We start from the raw sequence: 23,277 nt of genomic DNA on the forward strand, positions 1-23,277 counted from the left end.
TCATCTACCAGCTCCATGTGGCGAGATGGTCACCCGAAAACTAACCAGGTTAATTTAAACTACTCGTTCGATAATCAATAGTTTGTTTTACTCAATCATTGTTTTTTTTCTGCTTTTCTCTCAAATTTGTATGACTATTAGTGCGTAATTTTAAATTGTTTTTATGACTCATATTTATTCAGCAAACTAAAAGCCTTTTTTTGCAAACTAAAACTTCATTAAGTTAAGCAAACTGAAAAAACTTTTAAAATCACCCGCGTTTTTCTTTAGAGTGAGATGGGGTTTCTAGGCGGGCACAGAAAAATTATTAAAACGAAAAGTAATTCGGATTTGCGACCCGAGGTGTATAAATTAACTTTTCACCAGGCCACTGTGTGTATCAGCCGTCTAAATGGGGAAACCGAGTTGATTTCCTGTGACGAGGACAGTCGTGATGATCACCACGTGTGTTCTCATACTCTAACAGGCTACTCGGATTTGTTCCCGTACTGAAATGAAAGAGGGATACTGATTACGGACACGGATACTTTTGATGCAATTTAACTTCCTGCATATTGTCTTACTGCTGTTCCTTCTACTGGTTTTAACCTTGTCTGATTTTGATAGAATTTCGTTTCTCAAATGAAAATCAAAATGAAGCTAAAGTTATTTAGAATCATCCTGAGAACTTATTGTCGGAACAAATAGAACAAATCTTCCTGAATATTAATGTTTTCCTAGATATATTCTCTAACTAGATTCCCAGATAAATCTTTTTCTTAAATATTGCCCAAAAGTATGACAACTTTTGACTGCTATTTTAAATTCTGTTTCCGAATTGGTTTCAGGTTTCAAAATGGTTTCAAATAACCTAAATATGAAAAATCAGCATTTAACTGCAAAGTGAGGTGGCCTCTGTTTGTGCTATTTCATTTAGAAGTTTTTCTTCTATCATTAACTGCTCTCAACGTAAACTTGAAATTAAGTTTGAGTTCTGCATCAAAATTTAAGAGAATTAATTGCCAGTCGCAACAACAAAATAAGCCAGAATATATAATCACTCCCAGTACAAATTTTGAGTTTCACTTATTGAATTTTTATTAAATCAATTATCCATTACGGTAAAATACAGGTCTAATATGGCATAAAATAGTTCTGTATTCGATTTCTATACTTCAGGCCAGGGGCGGATCTAAGATTTTCTCGAGGGGGCGGATTTTCCAAAAATTATCAAAAATTTTGTCGACCTTTGTTTTAGGTCGACCAAATTGATTTTCTGAGCTCTCCCAAAGTACTAAAGGCCCTGTTTTGGCCAAATTTTCTGAGCCACAGGCAAATGTTTGAAATAGCATTTTTTGGCGCGTGCTACTCCTTCAAAATTAATATACGTTGGCGCCAACGGTCCGCCATAGTCCGTCAGCCAAAAATGGATATCTCAAAATAGCACAAAAGGGGACCCTCTGGGTCGGCAGGGGGTCGAATTCCCGAGGAAAAGGGGCGTACGCCCCCCTCCAAATCCGCCCCTGCTTCAAGCAAGGCGTGCACAAAACTTTTTGACATTGTGGTGTGGGATGTTTTGTTGAAGTCAGCTTTTGCTATCGAGCTCGGTAAAATGACTATTAAATTAATCATTGAACAATTGAATTTTAAACTGCTATGCTGCCCATTTGTCTTCATGGTTTTTCTCCTCTGAAACCATTTTTTCCGAGGTTTTCGCAGCTGATGACGAAGTTGGAGTGGTTCTCTACTGTGATTGGACAATACTTTCGGGCTACTTGTGCAACATGGTGGTCAGACGTTTTCACCTATAAAACAAAGAGTTGACTCAACATAATTGGTTACTGGGTATAAAAAATTTCTGCTAATACCTAATTATAAATTATACAAGATTATGTTTCCCAACCACAACATTTCTTTCTCAATAAAATCTCAAGTTAAGAGGTTTGTAGAAATCATTCTCATAATACACCGTCTTACTGACAAAACAATTTAGTTTAACGATTTAGTCTAAAATAAAAACTTATTTCTTTTTCCCTGGTATCACTCGATCTGAAAAATATTGGATGTGTTTGAATATAATTGTGAGTGATCTTACCGTTAAAACTTGTATCGTAGTAATTTATATTACATTAACAGCAATCTACTAAGGAAAACATACATCTTGAGCGCTGTGAAGAGTTACTTGCTTGAAATCCCATTTTAAAAAAAAATCAGCAAGCATCAGAACAAACTACTAAATAATGACCTCTGTTACAAACCATTAGAAACAAATTATTTGTTTGGCTGACATTATGAAATTGGCAAATTTTCCCTCCTAAACGAAAATTGGTTTTTCAGAACAATAGAAAAAACTAAAACATAAACAAACATAACAAAGACAAGACTGCTCGTATATCAATGCGAAGCCCTGATTGTTCCAACTTCACTTTGAGGTCAATTAAAAAAAACTTGGCTGAAAAATGACGAAATATCCGAAAAAAAATTGAAAAAGCTATGTTTTCATTTTTTCTTCATTTTATCACCACACACGCTATGTTAAAAATAAAGATGGTGTTCGTATTGTTTTAATGAGACTAAATTGCTGGCCTCATTTTAATTTGGAACTCAATAATTTGCCGCTTGCGCGTGTTACAAGAACGCAGTTTATCGCGGGTTAATTATACTAATTAGCATTTTTCAAAATCCCGTAATTTTACGAAAAATGAGCAAAAACAAATTAAATTTTTAAAATTGACACTAAGATGATAATAATTTTCAGTAGTTGAAAAGTTTGTCAAAAACGCTTAGTTAAACAGCCGCAAATTGACTGAATAGGAAAAACCAACGCAAGTGCAAATGATCCTTACTTTCTTTGAAAAACGGAACAAAAACACGGATGAACTCAGCAAAGTTTGATACACTTCAAACGGAGGCGGAGCAAAAAGCAGAATGGTATAAGAGCCGAATAAATAAAAAATCAGAAAAGCAGAAAAATGTCAACTTTTACAGATTTATACGGGCTAATTAAAAAAAACAATTAATTAATCGCACATAAAACTAAGAAAATGCATAAAAATGCATGAAATGAGTAATTTTATCATTTTTTAAACTGAGTTTATAAAAAAAATCTCGATTAAGTTATTCAAACTTTGCATAAAATAATGCTTTTTCGAAAATATTGAAAATTCTTAAAATATCTATTCTTCTGCTCTTGGACCCATTCTGCTTAACGACTGGCCACTATTTCAAACAGAGGAGACAAATCGATTTTCAGATGCTCTGCTTGAGTTTCATTTGCGTTTGAATTTCTATGCTCATCTTGTTTGTGTGTTCTTTTGTCTTTTTCTTTTCATTTTACATGCTTTTTTGGAACTTGGTTTGGAGTTGTATTATTCGCAGGCCGAATTTTTCTATCGATTCACGGATTCCCACATAGATGTATCCAGTTTTAGTCTTGAATAAAAAACGGGTCTATTAGCAAAAAAATGCTGAAAATTGCCGGTGGAACCAATTCAGGAATTTGACACCGACGCAACCCAAAAGGCCCCCCTCTGTTTTTTTTCGAATTTTTTTTAAAAGGGCGCTATCGGCGCCTGTCTATTTGTAGTAGAGGTCCGAAAGTACTAGAGGTCTGAAAAATTTTGGGTGCCCCCATTCTGGTGTTCTAAAATCTTCCTCACTGGACATCACATTGCACTCTGGGCTGAACTTCCAAGGCTTGTGACTTCAAAATGCTCAAGGCCTTCTTCACCAGTGGACCCAAGAAGTCACCACCCCCATCCAGAGATTCTACTCCCGAGCCTCGCAACCCTGTGTCACCAAGTTCTGATACGCCCATACCTGAACCTTCGAGGCTCCTAGAGCCACTGGAACCTTTGGCCACAATAAAAGAAGATTTTTTTTCACCGATTTGTTCTATATCTCCGCTCTCTGTGCAAGCCGTGAAGTCTCCAGCTTGCATAGACATAGAAGTCTACAACTTCAACTCGCTGGAGATGGACCGTGGTGTTTACGTTTGCTTTTTTGGACATTCAAAACAGACCCCCACTGCAAAACTGGCCATTTGAAGTTGTCACGAAGGAGGAGGAAAGCTGACATCGAGGAGGAAAGCTGGCGGTTTTTCCGAAGTACAACTTGTCAACAAGCCTTTCCTGAAGTTTGCACGCTTGTCAAACTACTTGGATCCTCATAAGATGAAATCCTATCACAAAAAGACTTTGGAGAAAGTGCAGGCTTTCCTGGATTCATTCAAGCACCCAGAGCGGCACATCGATGTTTCCCTCGGCCAAGCGGTTGCCAAAGAAATGGAGAGAAACATGCAGTTTTTGGTGCCGACCATCAGTACAATTGTATTTAATACTCGACTTGGACTATTCTTCCGAGGCCACAGAGATGACAGAGTTCCCCTGATCCTAGCCTTGACTGAGTCCACTGAGTCCATTGACATAAAGGACTTGCGTCTTCTCTTCCAGCAATGGCGGAATGGTGAAGGTAGTGGTTGCTATCAAAGGATCCATGCCGACGCTATCAAAATTGGTGACGTCCAACTAGAGGGTCGGAGAGGCCGGCGTGCTACAGCTAAATGAGCCTACGATCGTTTCCGTCAGACTGTCTACCTGCCTTTCATCGACTTCGTGATGTTAGACTTGCAGGAAAGGTTCTTAGCGGCTGCCGCGTTTTGCTTCAAAATGTGCAAGCTCCTTCTTCGCGGTATTTCGGACAAATATGCAAGCAACTGAAGAACATTTTGATGACTTGGTCGACCAGTATAAAAAGGTACTGCCGGATGGCGACTTTGGGAGCGAGTTCCAAGTCTGGAGGATTAGAGCGAAATACCAAAAATTTTCACTGATGACCTAAAAATCTGTCAAAATATGGATGTAGATCGCTTGTCAAGTTTAGCTTTGATATATATTCACAAAGAAGTGGAAATAAAAGTTCATCATGTCATAGACAGATTTGCCTCAGAAAATTGCAGACTCACTTTTTATAACTTTGTTTAGGCTTTGTTGAGTTCCGCCCCTCCCCCCTCGCAAAAATCCTAGATTCGCGCCGGTCATAGGAGAAAATTAGACAAACAAAGAACGCCTTTTGGCTCGTAATTGAAAAAATAGACACAAATGGACGGCAAGTTAGCGTAAGCAATTAACGTTTCACTTTTGCTCCAAATGATTTTTTACTGAAAATGAGTTTAACAGACTTAATCCAATTTAATAAATCTGATTTAAAAGTCGACATTTTATTACATTCTCGTTTTACTTATCTATTGATGGGCATTGGGAGCCCGTTTAAAAACTGAACCCATTCAACAGGTATTTCCGTCAGCCAAATTTAGGATCCGTCAGCCAAAAATGGATATCTCAAAATAATACAAAGGTGGATCTTTGGGTCGGCAGGGGTTCGAAACCCTGAAAGGGGGCATCCGCCCTCATCACACTAAATCCGCTTTTGCCCATAATTCTTGATAATTTTATGTAGAAAGAGCTTACAAAATCAACACCTTGGAAAAATTTAATCAATTTTTTCTCTAGTAAAAACTTATCATAAAGTTTCGGCTAAATAAATTAGCTAAAAAGTACTTTATGGTTTTCTGTTATCATTGATTTAATTTTTAATTACCGAAAATTGAGAATTATCAAGCTTGGAATAAACCAAAAATCAAGCTTGTAACTTCAATCAATAATAGCAGAAGTTCATTAGAAATTTCTTACAACAGAAGTGAAATGAGTTAATTGTATCCAATGTGTTGATTTTGTAGCGCTCTCTCCTCATAAAATGATCAAGGTACTACGGGTCTAGTTAAAAATAGAGCCCAAACATGTACGCTTGTCATTCACCGGTATGTATTTAAACATCAGAATTGTAATCTCAAAAATTAGCATGGCTTCTGATTTTTATTTGTACGAGAAACAAAATTGTATTAAGATAAAAAAAACATGGCCGTTTATTTGATCATCAGTTCTTCATTTGTTCATCCCTTGCTCCTCTGTTTCAAACACCCCCTGTTTTAAAAGCTACTCCAATTTCTAAAAGAATGACTGCTTGAACTTGGCCTTTTTCTTTATGAAATTATTTGAAATTATTTATGAAAACTATACCTGTAAATCAGTGTCTTTGTTTTTGTGGTTGAGACAGAGGAACGATCTGGCGTAGTGGTAGAATGTGCCACCAGCTTTCTCCGCCTGATCCAGACTCATTTCACGGCCGCTGTGGCCCAAAGCACTGGCTGAAAACAATTGTCATTTGATCATTTTTTGTTAATTTTTAGAGGTTCTGAGAATTTAATAATTATTACCCGGGTAGAGGTTTGCGAGTTATGTTTTGACCGACTCGACCAAAAATTGGTATGTTTTCACCGTCTTGACCCAAACTGCCTTTGTTTCGATTATATTCAACCGAGGAAAAACATTTCGACCGAATTGGATCGAGTAAAAATGTTTCGACTAATTTCGACCGAGGAAAAACGTTTCAGCTGAGATCGACTAGTTTTTTGGCCGAGAAGAGTTTCGGCAGAGAGAAATAATTTCGAATGTGTTTCGACTGAGTTCGACCCAGGATTTTTCAACAAAAAGCGTTTCGACCGAGAAAAAAACCTTTGGGCTTTGTTTGAGTAGTCAATTGAGGAAAAACGGATGAGTTCGATTCAGGAGTTTTTTGATCGAGAAAAAAAGCATTTTGACAGTGTTTGACAGTCATGTAGATTTTGTACGCTAAAATAGTTTTCACGGTAAACAATTTGATGTATCCAGGAAGTTGTCTCCTACCAGGGTCCAGGTTGGGGACTTTTGTTCAGACAATTGAGACTCAAAATGTGTACGATGCGACCAATGCGACGCAAAATAGGTGTTCTGCGAATTTGCGCAACCGATGAAATTTTGTGCGACTTTGAGCGAACCTAAAACATATATTGCACTTTTGCGTAACCTAAAGTAGGTATTACTTTGGTGTTACTTTGCGCATTTTTGCATAGTGTTTTCCCCCACATTTTTGCCGAATAACAGTAAAAACTCGGACAATTCTTGAAACATAGCAAAAAGACTGGCTGCTACCCTTTATCATCTGTTAAAAATGTTATGATAATAAAAATTTGTAAAAAACCGTAAAAAATTTAAAATCCCTTTAAAAATTTTCTCACTCGCAAAATAGAAATTGAGATAACCACACACTTAAATAAATGTGTTTCTTTCGTTCATTGATATTTAAAGTTCTTGTGATATATCTTGATGGAGAACTGTCTCAACTAAGTTTGCGCATTTTTTAAATATCTCCAATCAAATATGAATTCACATTTCATGCAAAGTTGAGGCTTCGTGTTTCGTGTTTGATGACAGACTCCAATTTTTGGAAGCTATCTATAAAACTCACAATCAACTTCTTCTTGAAATCTCTATGACGCACAGACAATTCGGCCAAAGACAATTCAGCCTATTTAAAATTCAGACAATGGATTCATCCAGTTTTACAAAACGCTAGATTCGAAAGAAAAAAATTGGAATGAAGTTATTTCTCGGTTTAAGGTCGCCGATGGGCACCGCCTTCTGGCGACACCCGGCTCTAAATTTTGCATAGAGTTCTACCCTCTGTTGGCAAGCTCGCAACACATTGGCGGGAGTGCGGCGGTCACTACTATTGGCTCAATTGTCTCTAGCTGAGTTATCTGCATACGTTTGGCTGAATTGTCTGAATTTCAAATCGGCTGAATTGTCTACGGTGGAAAATGGATGTTTAGGTTATTTTTTTCCACGAAAGAAAATATCAACATAGGACAACTTATTTCAGAAAATTCAAGCAAAAAGCATGGATCGTCTTGGTCCTCACGTCATTGAATGTTTGAGCCGAAAAAAACTTAACCGAATTGTCTGGACGCGAAATTTCAGTTGTCTGGACGCATCAATATTTTTTGCTAATATGAAAATTCCGTAAAAAATATTTAGTTGGAAAGTCGAACACTTTTGAAATTGGTGTAAATAAAAAAGCACCCCTGCATAATAATTAGTCTCTTCGAAAGTCAGATCAGTCTCTTCGAAAGCTGAATCAGCAATTGGGCTATTCCAAACCAGAAAAAAGACTGGCGGATTCTTACCGACTATTTGCATGTCACAGCACATGAAGCTGGTCTTGTTGTCATAGAGCCTCTTTTGGCTGATTCCACACTGTGTCCGGCAGAAGTTCTGCACTCTTTTGTGATAGTGAATGGACACGCCAGTGTACGCGTTGCTATTGAACATATTTTACTGTTTTTATTTCTAAATTTATGAGTGGGTTTCAGCAGAGTGAAACCATTTTTTTCAGACTGAGAAGAGGCCTCCCCGATTGCCAAGACCGAAGAAAAAACCTTGAATAAGGCCTTTGAATATTTGATACAGTTTAAAAATTTTTGCTATCGCCATGAGCTTCTTTCCGATTACTTAACAAATATCAGTTTTACCAACAATCGTTTTTCCAAAAACCGCTTTTCGGTGTCAGTGGGAGTATTCCAAAAGGATTTTTTTTTCCCGATTTGTTTGAAGTTCGAGCTTATTCCAATGTGACAGGTTTTGCCTCAGAGGCCAATGTTTCTATCGCCGCTTCTGGTACTTTTTTATATCAAATTAAGTCTACTTCATCGTTCTGACCATAATTTTTTAACATATGTTCAGACATTCGCTACCAATTTTTAGTCTATCGAGACCAATTTTCCAGACACTTGCAAAAATTAAATACTTTCAGACATTTAATAAAATTATTTGTTGACTTAGCTAATCTAAACTTATTTATTATAAATAAAAAGTAAAGAATCGAATTCATTTAAAATGTGTGTTCTTTCAAACTAAACGCAATAACACTGATTCGTTCGCTCCGAAGGAGTTCCGCTAGCAATATCTGAAGGTCAGACATGAACCTTCAAAGAAACTCATTAAAGCCGTTCTATATTTTTCTTTTTCGTATATATTAAAAAATGTGTGACATGGTCTTGTAACGGTTTTTCATATTAAAATTAAGCTACTATTTGGAAAACTTACGACCAGCGCTTCCCACTGGTTCAAAAAATTAAGATTTTTCGGATTTCGGCTTTTTCTTTATAATGAGGTAATTTTCAAATGGTTGGCAAAATTTTTCAAAGTACTCACGCTCGTCAATTAAAAACTTTTTGAACACACAGTGCTATCATTTTTAAGTTTGATAAAGTCAAACTGGCGAAACTGTTAGGTTTTTAATTCATAAATTAGACAGTAAAATATGAATTGTTTGGTTTGCCTTTCGTAGTTTGCAGCTATGGCCTCGAGTGCTGAAAGTAGAAGGGGGTCGTGTTTCGGGTGGGCGAAGATGGCGAACATTAAGGTGGGGGAGGAGGCACTGCGAGTTAGAAATTTGGGACCGAAGGTGGGTCTGCAAAAAAAAACAACAACAGTGATGAAATGAAGAGAAGAAGAAGCATTTATTCCTCTGAACTTGCAAAAAAAGTAAATCCCCGCCAGTATAATTCAACAAATCTAAATATACACATTTTAGTTTGAGACATGGTCACATAACGGTCTCACATGCTTGAAATCATAAGTTATAATAATTTAAAACAAAACGACCGTTCTATTAATTATAACCCCCGAAACAATTTACGCTAATTTTGTTGATGCCAAAGTTGCTCTCATTAAACAAAAACTGCCACAAATTTGAGTGAAAAAATGCTTATTATACATTTTCCTATGCAGTTTCCATAGTCCCCAAACATGAAAATGTATGGTCGATGTTATTCTTGAAATGACGGCAACCCGGGTTAAACACTGACCGTCTCATAAGTATGACGTCTGAGTCGGTGTACATGCCTCCGAACTTGTACAGAAGCACTACTCTGGCAGCGGCGGCCAGGTGGACAGGACTGAATCTGGATCCACTCATTTTCGGCCAAATCAATGCAATCGGGGTGTCCCTGAAGAGGTCCTACGAACAAACAAACGAAATTTTTCCATAATAAAAACGAGTATTCGGATTCTGAGTAGGCAAATAAATCAATGATTCCGACCTTGTTTTCATAAATAAACTGCAGATTAAATTCAAAATTTGTTACAGTAAATTTGAACCTTTTTTAAATTAGATAGTGCGATGGATAAGGTAAAATTTTATATTCCACGAAAACATTTTGTGGAAATAATGTTCAAATAAATTACAGCTTATGCCGTTGTCGATCATGAACAGTAAACCTTCAATAGTCACTAAAAAACCTATTTTCCCGCAATTTTTGCAGACACTTTATATATGTATCATGTTGATTTTTTAAAGCACTCGCCAATTAATAATAAAAGTCAAACAAGCGAAATAGAGAGACGTTCAAATGAACTGTAGTTTTTGAAAAGCTTGTCACTTCGTAACCGTTGACAAGTTTGGTTTCAAATCCGGCGAGAACAAGCAAAACTGACAGATAGTTAGTTCATACAAAGACAAAAATTTAATGAACTCATCGAAGTGTTGAAAAAATCCTCGCTTTTAGGGGGTCATTCAACAGTGCCAAAGAACAACAGTGCCGAATCTGAGAACGGGCTCAACAGTGCCGAAAGTTGATGGTATTTGACATTTTTGATCTCTGTTTGTGAATTGCTGGCAACTTGGCGTGATTAATGCTTTGTTTTCGATGCACTATGTGTTTTGTGAATGGTAAGTGATATCCGCAACAGGCCAAAAACAGAACTGTTGCGGAATCCGCATAATTGCTAATTTTCTGTGATATTCTCTGCTATTTTAGATTCCACGGAAAAATAGCTAAAACACTGCATTGCTCAAGATCACTCTAAAAACAGGCAACTTTGCGGAATCCGCAACAAAATGTGTGGAATCCGCAATTAAATTTGCGGAATCCGGTACAGTTTGTAAAATCCAAAAACAAATAAAAATATATGTAAGCTTAAGCTGTCATGGAATCCGCATTTGTAAGCTGAATCTGCAGATTGTAAGCGGATTCAGCAAATTGAAAGCGGAATCCGTGAAATTGTGAGCGGAATCTGAAAAAACTTGCGGAATCCAGTTACGTTTGCGGAATCCGTAACAACTATCTATATTCACTCGTTGCAGAATCAGCAACATAGCTAATGAGCCGACAAATTTTAAGTTACAGGTATTTTTACGCGGAATCTTTGGACATTTTGTAAGTCGAGTCCTTTATTTTTGGATTAAATTTAAAGATTTGTCTCTTGAATCTAAGAACATACAGACTATAGGGTGCATAGTTTGGCCTCGTAATGGAGCAACAATCATTTTCAAAAGATTTTAACTGAAAAAAGTATATCACTGATCTTTTTTTCTGGTGTCCCCAGTGCATTTAAATTTCCCCTTGCACTTTAAAAAAACTCGTTTTCAAACTGTTTCGTAACTATGGCAAACTGGTTTGTTTGAAGAGTTGATGCTGAACAAGGGGCAATTATAAAACTTGAAAGAAATTAATATAGTTTTGATGGCCTTCATAAATAGCAAAGACTCAAACAAAGCAATTTCTGCTTCATTAATGAAAATTAATTGAGTGTTTTTACTCAACTATAAAAAAAATTTATGAAAAAAAGTTTCGGAGCTGGAAAACGTAAAACAGATGGAAACAAAAAAATAAATATACAGTGCTGATTTAAGTTAACCGGACAAAACGCGTTAAACTTGAAATTTAAAACGCGTTTTTCTCAAATTGGGTTGAGTTTAGGTGAAAACTTATGAAGACAAAACTTGCTTAAAATTTTAGCAGAGTTAAAAGTTGTAATTTGTTCTGCAAAATTCGGGCCCAAAATTTTACCCCAAAAATGGGTCATTTTGGCTTTTCTTAGTTAATCCAAAATTACGCCGAAAATACCCAGTCGATCACAGACATAATTTGATCAAAATGAGCCCCTTACGTAGCCCAACAAACTTTAAGAAGGGTATATTCTCCAAAAAAACTGCAAATTGTTCAAAAATTGTTTTTAAATAAATAGTTGGTATGGTATATAGTAAAAACGACCTTTTTTGTCTATCAAACAAAATAAATTAACTTACAAAATGTTTTTGAGAATATACTCTTCTTAAAATTTGTTGAGCTACGTAGGAGGCTCAGTTTGATATAAGTATGTCTGTGATCGACTGGGTAGTTTTGGCGTAATTTTTGAATAACTAAAAAAAACCAAAATGACCCATTTTTGGGGTAAAATTTTGGGCCCGAATTTCGCAAAACACATTACACCATATTAATTCTGCTAAAATTTTAAGCAAGTTTTGTCTTAATAAGTTTTCACCTAAACTCAACCCAATTAGAGAAAAACGCGTTTTAAATTTCAAGTTTAACGCGTTTTAACCGGTTAATTTGAATCTGCACTGTATATTCAGATTTCATTAAAAAACACCCTTCTTGATTAAATGCGAATTTACTATGTTTGCCAAAGGTTTAGATTAGTATTTTTGGAGCGCACAACAAAAATCTTTGCGTAGATAAAAAATCTTGATGATTCCCTCAATGTGTGATGCGAGTAAAGGTTTTTTCATATTTATTTGGTTTTCAAAAGCAGGGTCTGGGAATCGAAAAAAATAGTCTATGTTTTTAAATCTAATATCTAAGCCTAAAGTTGGCATATACTTTGTTCAAATAAAACTGAAACAATTTACGTTAAGTTAAGGGTTGGCTTGATTGTTTTTCACTGAAATATTGAAAAAAGCTAATGTTGAAATTTTAGGAAGCTAATGTTGAAAAAAAAAATGGGTTCGCTGTTGAAATCTTGTGAAGAATCTTATGTTGCAAAAGTTTGACAGAGAATTATATGTCAAATGATTATTGAGAAAAAAAATCTTTTTTTTTCTCGTTTAAGCTCGTTAAGTTCGTATTAACGTTATGTCTGCGGTTTGATTGCTACTAACGCTCAATTGCCAATGGAATGGAATAAAAAGTAGATAATAAATCCCAAGTCATCAAATGGGTTTGCTGCTCTAAAAATCAAATTTCTGATGGAAAAAATGGCCCCGACTAAATCTGCCCTTGCTTATACTCAACTGATTTATTTATTAAGGCGGCAGAAACAACCTGCCATTGTAAGAGAAAATATCCAAATTCAAATAAAAAAGAATAACTTCGGTGAGTATATTATCATTTCGGGTCTAATTCACGCCAGTTTTTGATTAATTTTGTTACTATTTGATCAACCACCTATCGGTTTTTTTAATAAGTATTTCGCAGTATTTGGGAAGGGTCCATTTAATTTTCATTTTGTGCCGAAAGTGTTTAGTGTTTGTTTTCTTCAAACCAAAATTTCTTTGAACGAGCTTCAAGGAAAACTGCCAAAAGAAATGATGGTTTGCTGAAGATTCTTTCGCGTTTGTTTCAGCTCGAAATTGTCATGGTAAATTGTTAACTGTTGAATGAAATTGGGTTGAATTCATTTTCGACTGGGAAAGTTATGTTTTTTTCCCTGTAAAGTTTCCCTCTACTGATTAATTTGTTAGAACTTTTATGGAAACTTAAAGTAACCATAACATTTTTTGCGCCCTGTAAATTTTTAAGCAGCCTACTTTCACCTCATTTTGTGTGTCACCACTGCTGCAAAGCTCTGCTGAGAAAACCTGCTAACTAGCATTTTGCCCGTATCACTGATTTAGGTGAAAGAAAAAAGTACCTAATTCAGTACCTACGATAATTCAATATCTACTTAATTGTTTCGAACCCTATTTAGTAGAACCGATATTTTTCTAATATTCATAATTTTTCTCACATTTTTAACATCACTCATAATGACAATGTGCAAATTTATAAGAAAGGCAATCATCACTTTTGCTTTAGCAACCATTCTTTTATTTCTTTTTATTGAATAATACTATAGTAAACATAAAAATTCTTCATAAAAAAATTCAATTCTGTAATTTTTTCTAAAATTGCTAATCAGCAACCCCCACACCAGTCCCCACCGACAACATCCCAAGAAAATCCTAAAAAGTAAGTACCTAAAAAGTACCCTAAAAAAGTAGAATAATCATGCTCAGAAGAATTAAGTCTAGTAGCGCTAGTTCTTTTTTTTTCAACCTTACAAATTAGTGAAATATCTCAAGTCATGAACATGTACTTGGAAAGAGTGTTAATCTGATCCATTGTTTACTTATTGTTCCGTCTTTCGTAACGGAATATTTGTGCTCGGGTGGGTTTTTTCTTCAGACAAATTTCGACTTTAGCCAGCCATTTTTTACGGAATTTTCTAATATCATTCAAAAGATATTGTTGTCGTTAAGTTGACGGGGCTGTCGTACAGTTATTACCATTCAAAAGGTATCATTTATAATAAAGTTATGGGAGTTAGAAGATTGCCATTTCGGCCCATTTGCGACAATTAACGCGGGATATATTTCGGGCTATTAACGCGTAAGCGAAGATTTAATCCACCATAGAAGTCGTTCCAAATTGGTTGAACTAAGCGTACTTGCCATACTTGAGTTGTTACTAGGAGCGAAATCTATCACAATTTATACGGCGTGCGGGGGGATGGTTTTGCAAAAAATCTCAAATTTTAATTTTTTCATGTTATTACTTCTCCATACAACTCAAAAGGCAGTCGGAACAATCAGGGCTTCGGCCTGATACGAGCAGTCTTGTTTTTGTTTTTAGGAACCATTTAAAGAAAGTCATAATAATTTTACCGCTAATCGAATCACTAATTTTTCATAAAAAATAAGTTTTACATTTCAATTTGAAAATGCTGACAGTGCAAAGCTTAACTTTTCAAGAAACATGCTGAAAAAACTCAAATGATCAAATTATTTGAAACTGAACAAAAATTAAACAGCAAGCTGTTTTTTATGTTAATTATTCAAATAACTACGCTGATGTCATGGTACAAAATCATTTAGACTTTTAAAAAAACTGCTAAAAAACTATATGAAATGACTACCATTATCACTATCCAGATAATTCTTGCACGATTTCAGTGAATAATGGAATCGAAATATGGCCTATGCTATCTGGCTTATGCTTTAAGTAGAATTGGTGATTCTACTGTATTACATACTATAGTAACTTGAGCGTAGGATTAATAATTCATGATGAAAATGGTTGAAAGTTGCGAACTTTGATTTTAACGTGAACCGACTGTATGAACTTGTAGCAGGGAAATTCAGTGATAGATAAGCTTAGTTTGAGAGCAAACAATCGTAATCGGACTTTGCACCTTGAATTTGACCTCTAGGGCCAAGAATTGGAAAAGCGCTAAAAATCTGGAAACCCCCCCTCCGGATTGGGAACCACTGGTCCGATCCTTATGAAAATTGGTGGGTGATTTTAGCCGGGCATGCAAATTTCCAGACCCCTGGGACCACTGGGGCGCGAGTGATAAGGATTCCCGAAAATTCAATTAGCACTTTTTTGTAAACCGGTAACTAATGGTCAGAATGACTTCATATTGCAATATATTGTAGCCCTAGGCAAGGGAAGTTCACCACCGGGATTTTGAACGCATCCGGTTATTACTTCCGGTTTTACGCCCTATGTAAACAAAACCCACTTTTTGATATTTCTCGACCCCTGATAATGCTAGGAGGCAGAAACTTGTGGGGATGGTAGGTTGGGGGGAGACCTATGATGAATTAATGTTTGGACCCAATCCGGCTGCTACGTCAGAAGCTATTAGCACTTGAAAATTGAATTAGGCTATTAAAACCTGATAACGATAATTGACTTGTGATTTCAATGCACCAATGTGAAGGGGGGCCCAACCCAGTAGGGGGAACCCTAGTGACTCAATTTTCTCCGGAACTTCCTATGGGGTGAAAATGGCAAATTTAGGGAAAAGTGTTTATTGACCCAAATGTTTCGAAAATATGGGAAGGGATGGTCCGATATGAATGAAACTTAGTGGGAATGATCTTCCATCAAAAATAAGACGTTTGGACGCGTTTGACCTCATTTGACCTCGGATGACCTCTAAGGGGTCATTTGGCAAGTTTGACCCCAAGACCCCTGGAACCACCTGAAAAGCGGTAAATTAGCATTGTAAGGATCCGTAAGTGTTGAAGACGGCCAGATCACGTTCGATCGGTGCACGACGTTCACGACCTGACGACTGAGGCTGGTGGAGACAGTTACTTACTGACTGCCGAGACTCAACAGATACGGACGGAGCTGACGAGATTGCAGATGCACACTGACCAGAGGCTGGACCAAATGATGAAGGCTCAGAGCAACCTGGCGAAGCAGATTGATATCCAGAGTTCTAGTTATGTTGAGGTGAGATTGCAGATGCAGATGCAGGAATCACGCCAGAACGATCTGGCGGCTCAAATGATGGCCCAGATGCAGAACTTAACGACAATGATAGGTAGGTTCGTTGATCCTTGTAACCCCAAGCCAGAGAGTCACACCCGACGGGAAGAGAATCAGCAACGCGACTCTGCGAATCCAATTGGGCGACAGAGTGGAAACAACCCATAGACCCAGGGTGGTTGTTTTAATTGTGGACAGGTGGGCCACATTGCAAAAGGATGTCCCCAAAGAAGCGCGAACCATTTAAACTAGCAAGGGACGGGACAGTAGGCGAGTTCGCTTGTGGTCCCAAAACTGAAAGCCGAGATGGTCCTAGGACTACGATCGATGAAAGAGTATCAGTGCTCTTTGGTTATTAGTCGCGGAGAAGATTTCTTGTGGACGGGGGCGAGAGAAGGTTCAATGGTACCCATACGGCACTTGACTCATGGGCATTCTCCGGAACAGAGGCCCTCTCTGCCACATGAACCAGGCGGACAGATTAAAGGAAACCATATTCCAAGATCAGACAAGCGGAAGAGGTTGGTTGCGAATATAACAGCGGCAGTGGAGTCTCCCGACAAAATCTTGGAAGGGTGGCCGACGAGTTATGACGATCACAGCATAAATGTGGTTCAAGAAACGAAAGTGGAGGAATACGAAATGTACGGGTGCCCAAAGCCTGTTTCATTAGATGAAGCTTTGAGACGACCTCGTGGAGGAGGCCGAACGGAGAGAGAGAGTTGCAGTGGTTCCAGTGACAGAGGTGGACGAAGTAGTCGACAGCGACGCGATTCGATGGGACGAACGTCAAAATCTGCTTGCGAGTAGCTGATCAGAAGGTTTCTTCAGGTCATCCAAGCGATTCCAAATAAACGATGATCGAGAGTGGCTCGGCGGTAGAAAGGAAGTGGAGCTTAGAGATGTAGGGTCCGCCTACTTCCACAATTAGATCGATCGATGGAAAAAGCTGTCTTTGTTCGGTGAAGATGAAGTTGACCGGGGCTCGGCCGCATTGGAGGGCGAGGTCCCGAAGCAGTGTTGGCGTCCTCCAGATGCTATGGGGGAGTCGGATAACTGGACTGTGCCGCAGCAGGACTATCGGCACCTCGTAGACAGATGGAAACGACAGGAGCAGCGATGAAAGAGACTTGAAACAAGAAGTCGGTGAACTAGTACGGGGTTTAATTCAGTTCAGTGAGTAAAACTAAAAACTCTTTCTCCCTCTCTCACATTCTAATCTCGTTTGCGATATTTATAAGTGCTTTAGAAACATCTCCACCAGTAAGACGGAGAGAAACTCAGTAAAAATCTTGGTAGTATAATTTATTGTTTCGATAGAATGGTGGAGGTATTTCACAACGCGTGTAAAATCTTTCTTAGACTCTTAGTTGCTTCACTCAAGGAAGCAACCCTTGGTGCTATCATAGATAAATTTATTATGTAAGAGTCTATGGAAACTGAAGCCCGCGGTTCACTGCGTCCCAACACGTAAACGATGGTGCATATAAGTTGTGTCGAAAACTGGAGAGTAGTACAAGGCGGTGTAGTATAGCAACAAAAAAAAACGAAAGTCTAGTTTAGAAGAAAAAAATGGTGTTAAAAGAGGGATTAGATATTACACAAAGAGTCGAGTTGAGGTGTTAGATTAGTTATTTGTCTTAGTAGAGAGACGGTAAAAAAAACACTTTGTTAGTAGCATTATTCGGGAGAATAATAGACTAGACGGGAAGACTGTAGAATTGGTGATTCTACTGTATTACATACTATAGTAACCTGAGCGTAGGATTAATAATTCATGATGAAAATGGTTGAAAATTGCGAACTTTGATTTTAACGTGAACAGACTGTATGAACTTGTAGCAGGGAAGTTCAGTGATAGATAAGCTTATTTTGAGAGCAAACAATCGTAATCGGACTTTGCGCCTTGAATTTGACCTCTAGGGCGAAAAATTGGAAAAGCGCTAAAAATCTGGAAACCCCCCCCCCCCTCCGGATTGGGAACCACTGGTCCGATCCTTATGAAAATTGGTGGGTGATTTTAGCCGGGCATGCAAATTTCCAGACCCCTGGGACCACTGGGGCGCGAGTGATAAGGATTCCCGAAAATGCAATTAGCACTTTTTGTAAACCGGTAACTAATGGTCAGAATGACTTCATATTGCAATATATTGTAGCCCTAGGCAAGGAAAGTTCACCACCGGGATTTTGAACGCGTCCGGTTATTACTTCCGGTTTTACGCCCTATGTAAACAAAACCCACTTTTTGATATTTCTCGACCCCTGATAATGCTAGGAGGCAGAAACTTGTGGGGATGGTAGGTTGGGGGGAGACCTATGATGAATTAATGTTTGGACCCAATCCGGCGGCTACGTCAGAAGCTATTAGCACTTGAAAATTGAATTAGGCTATTAAAACCTGATAGCGATAATTGACTTGTGATTTTAATGCAACAATGTGAAGGAGGGCCCAACCCAGTAGGGGGAACCCTAGTGACCCTATTCCCTCCGGAACTTCCTATGGGGTGAAAATGGCAAATTTAGAGAAAAGTGTTAATTGACCCAAATTTTTCGAAAATATGGGAAGGGATGGTCCGATATGAATGAAACTTAGTGGGAATGATCTCCCATCGAAAATAAGACGTTTGGACGCGTTTGACCTCATTTGACCTAGGATGACCTCTAAGAGGTCATTTGGCAAGTTTGACCCCAAGACCCCTGGAACCAACTGAAAAGCGGTAAATTAGCATTGTAAGGATCCGTAACGGGTGCCTACCCACCTGGGGAGGTAAGGGGAGGCACCTAAATCGAGTATTTTTGGTTTTGACCTTTGTACGCGAGCGAAAGTGATTTTCTGTTATTAGCAAACATTGGGGTCAGCTTAACCCACTCCACTTGGACTTTCGATAAGAACGACAAACAAGTAAAAATACAGCCCCGGAAAAAAATTGAGAACATCTATGGGGGGAAATGGGAATTTCGGGATGAAGATTTTATGAACAGCCCTAGCATATTAAATAAATTTTTATGGTGTTTTTTCGGATCAAAACGGACAGGGGGAAGGGAATTACCCAGCCCTTGGACTTCGGGGAATAAAATTAAAGATGACCAAAAATGGAAACTTTTCAAGTATCACGGATGTTAAATTCCCGGTGGTGTGAGAACCACCCAATTCATACTAAAGGGAAAAAGTTAGGAAGAACCAAAATAAAATCATGCAAGGGGCATTTGTCAAATACAATTGGGAGCTGATTTTTTAGTTGAACCCAATGTTTGCTCAGTATGTCCTGATTAACTAAGTGCCACCCCGATGTTTAATTAAAGCTGACCTAATGGTTGATTCAGCTGATAAGTCCTGAGTGGCAGCTAGTTAAGTGAATGTTAGTAGGGATAGGGAACTGTACGCCTCTGACCGAACCTAAAGTAAATAAAGATAACGATATGCAATTCAGGCACAATCACCGAACTGGACAGAACAGTTGATAACTACTAGAGAGAGTAGTGGGTTCTCAGTTACTTAGAGAACAGTGGTTAACTACTATTAAGAGTAGTTGGCTCTCAATCAGAGTAGAGAGAACAATTGTGCTGTGAGAGCGAGTGGTTGGTTCTCAGTTAGTTAGAGAACAAGATTGAGACTTATAGAATTCAGACGGGTCCTGAGAGTGACTCGTAAAATTTTTAAAGTGAGTTCTCGACGCAAAATTTTTAGTGAAGCTTTGTAAAGCAAGTTGAAGAGTTGTTTAGAATTGTTTTTAAAGTGATTTGCAAGGGGCAGTTTTCGGGAACTTATCGCAGATTAAATTCATTGATACTTAATAAATTGTATTCAGGCCACTTAGCGGCCCTTATACTCAGCAATTCACGTATTTATTTCTGAATTCAATTACTATCCAGTTTCTTGCGATTCTTTCCGAGGAAAAGAACAGTCGAGAGCAATTGAGTAAAGGGTACGCAACCCAGTGTAGTACATCGATCGACCACCAAACTCAACTTTTCAACCGATGGGATTGTCGCCAAATACCGGATCATACCTCACACCTTGCTGGTTCTGGTATTTAGGGAAGGGACTCAGCGGACAATATAGAAGGGATATATTGGGTCTAAACAGTCAAATTTCCCAAAGACGACACTTTAATTTTCGCGTAAATTTAATTCGTATTATATAATTTGAATGACAATGTGTCCATTTAGGACAATGGGACAAAAATATTGTTCCGACTTTCGAAGAAAACGGAAAATATATGCTCAGTGTGGTGTTTTTTTTTCAGTTGATTTCTGCAATCCAAATAATAATTTTCAACACAAAATTTTTCGTACTCCATTGAAGATATCGACTTTCTGAGTTCAAATATAAAAAAATTTTTAACCCGATTATTTTTTGTAAAGTTCTGGGGTTTGAAAATTGTAAATGTTCTGCACTAAATTTTGGACAGTGAAGTAAATGACAGTCGGAAAATTCAGGGCTTCACTCTGATATACGAGCAATCTTGTTTGATACTAAATACCTTGAATATCACGAAAACAACCCGTACTAATACTTCACAGACATGTAAATTCTAAATAACGACTTGGTTAAATATGCCATGCTGCTAGTAAAAGAAATTTTGATTCTGAGTGAAAATCAACAATGATAACTGCATGCAATATCACAATTAACACCTAATTTACCAAAGAATAAAACAATACTAATTTTAAATATTAAATTTTGTTGAAAATTAACTTTTCTTAGCTTCACGTTTCAGTTGTTCCATTTATTACAACTTTTGTTTTATTCAGCCCATATTTCCCATTTAAAATGTCTTTTTAGTCTGTTAAATTGAGAAACGGGTAGATTTTGGAAAAAACTCTGAGTTACAAGATATTAGTGCACTGCAACCTTTAACTTCAATTTTTTCTGGTTCAACAAACTTGTCAATGGAACCACCTGATTGCTGCTTCAGAGCAACAAAACAAAAATAGTATTAAGATCACTAATAGCATAAAGAGTCTGCAATCTCACGTGAACCCCCTTATACAAAAAAAAACACGGTAGACCAAAAAAACACAAATATTGCCACTTTTTTCAATCAAAATCTTAGCTACGGTCAATTTTTTTAACAGGGAGAAATCAAGTAGCAAGGTTCGAATTCCTATTGATTTAAACATTTTACTTAGATAAAATAAAAAACAGTAGTTCGACAAAAATTTGTACCTCTGCTGACATATGGACCATGTGAAAAGTGCTGGTGAGGTCCCTTCCGAGTACTGAGTGGACTTCGGACATAAGTTGAGGAATGTTATTCGAGGGGTCAATGAGCAACAATCTGAAACCACAATCATAACCACTAAATTAATAACAACCGAACTCATTTATATTGTCTCGGTGTGCTATTTCATGACTTCGGTTTTTTGTGGACCCCCTCCATCAATTGCCCCCCCCCCCCTCCTCCTCATTCAATCCCCCCCCCCCCATTGAATGATTTCTCCTCATTAAATTTTTTGAGAGGAGGCTGTGGGCTCCTCTATGTAACCACTTTTGTAGGGGGAGTTTATATGCTGAATAAGCTTGATTTCAGCGCCTTATCTTCAAGCCTTGTGAAATTCAGATCTTTTTAGTGTTTTGAAAGAGCCTGGATAATCATTTTGATCGACATAAAAGAAACTGGCAAGATGGAAGAAATTAATTTTTGATTGAAAATCCGTTTCCTTTTGCGCAGTAATTAATATTTTCTCACCTTAAGCAAACTTCTGGCATCAATTTGACATAACTCTCAATCTCACATTGTATGAGTGGCTTAACCGTTTCTAAATACTTGGTCTCGATCATCCATACTGTATTTCCCGAGCTCCAACTCTCATTGCAGGGGTTCGAATCCCGACCTACACCAGTTTTCGCAATCTTTTCATATAGCCCTTCAAATTTTTCAGTGCCAAAAAAATAATTTGCAATTGCATAAAAAATAATAACAATTAAAATAATCCACAAAATAATTAATCTGGTTTTTCTGAGCTGAACTGCGGCAAAGTACATTATATCAGCGATTCTAATGATTTTTGTACTCAAACTTTTTCAACGATGAAAAAAATCAAAACTGTGACTAATAATCATTCACGGTTTAGAAGTGTTCAGCTTCATGTGCATTGGTGGTACAATAATGTACATTTATCAAAAATTATATGCGCGTCAAATACTAAGCAAACAAAACAAAACATTAAAGTAAAATTTTATTTGTGAAGCGGCACTGAATTAAGTTGCTTTTTTAAATTCATTTCAAGTGAAACAAATATATTTGGTCTGTTTTGTCGACCTGTTTTGTGAATCCCCTATCATTCAACATATCTAGGGCCTTATTCAGCATTGAAGCAAGCCCCGTGGAACTCTGCTGCTTCATGTAAGAATGTCAGCTTTTTTTCTTCCCCATAGTTTTTGATGCTACGTGGCTGGAGTGACTGGCAGGAAACTTTCGAAATTTTTGATCGTTCTAGTCTAACAAAAAATGGTCTCAAGTTTCTGCGAAAAGCTGGTGCTTATACAATAACTTTGATTTTTATAAATAATTTTCTCAGAAAGTACTAACTTCTGCTCAATACATCACACTCTACTGTCTCAGCTGCTCTTTAAAACTTTCTGCCCTAAAATTTATACTTCAGATTCAAACAGTGCCTGGTATTGTGGCAAGTTTCAAGCTTTTTTTGCAACACGAGAAACGAACTGTAACGTCAATTGAGACAAACTAAAAGGCAAAATAAGCGCAAATTATTTTGTAATAAATATAGGAGATTCAATAAATCAAAAGTTGCGAATGAGAATAACCAATTCTTGTGATTAACCAGGTTTGTCGGCATTTATTTTGAAATTTTTTATTTCGCCCGATGCGAATACACTTCTTGAACCCAAGGTATTTATAATAACTTATATTGCAGATTCACTTGGTTCGACTAACATAATTGACATGATTATTCTCCGTAAATTGATCAACAAAAGCTCAAATTACATTAGCTTAACGCGGTTTTTACTGCTGAAAATCAATAATCTTTGCTTCTTAATCACGAGTGAATTTTAGTTTCAAACAGAGTATTTCAAATCAAAAATCCAAAAGAGAGATGTAATACAATTTAAAATCAGTGTTATAAGACCC

At 37.3% G+C, this 23,277-nt stretch overlaps 1 protein-coding gene across 1 annotated transcript; it reads right to left on the reverse strand.

Annotated features, from left to right (window-relative positions):
- Positions 1-1,587: 1,587 nt before the first annotated feature.
- LOC134851418 (uncharacterized) lies at positions 1,588-22,322 on the reverse strand. The gene is made up of 7 exons (XM_063867494.1): positions 21,874-22,322; positions 21,351-21,462; positions 9,725-9,876; positions 9,196-9,327; positions 8,042-8,175; positions 6,057-6,184; positions 1,588-1,784 (listed from the first exon to the last, which is right to left on the reverse strand). Exons 1-7 carry the CDS (start codon positions 22,167-22,169, stop codon positions 1,653-1,655), a joined length of 1,086 nt encoding a protein of 361 aa, XP_063723564.1. The 5' UTR covers positions 22,170-22,322; the 3' UTR covers positions 1,588-1,652.
- Positions 22,323-23,277: the final 955 nt, after the last annotated feature.

Source organism: Symsagittifera roscoffensis, chromosome 7 (assembly GCF_963678635.1).
Source record: "Symsagittifera roscoffensis chromosome 7, txSymRosc1.1, whole genome shotgun sequence".
Lineage (NCBI taxonomy): Eukaryota > Metazoa > Xenacoelomorpha > Acoela > Convolutidae > Symsagittifera > Symsagittifera roscoffensis.

Bases quoted from the DNA above. Each gene is read 5' to 3' on its own strand.
- LOC134851418 (XM_063867494.1), bottom strand. From the start codon at position 22,169: ATGTACTTTGCCGCAGTTCAGCTCAGAAAAACCAGATTAATTATTTTG. The intron at 9,328-9,724 runs GTCAGTGTTTAA...TTTTTTTTGCAG, and splicing joins GACGTCATACTTATGAGACG to ACCCACCTTCGGTCCCAAAT. The intron at 8,176-9,195 runs GCAAACCAAACA...TATGTTCAATAG, and splicing joins ATAGCTGCAAACTACGAAAG to CAACGCGTACACTGGCGTGT.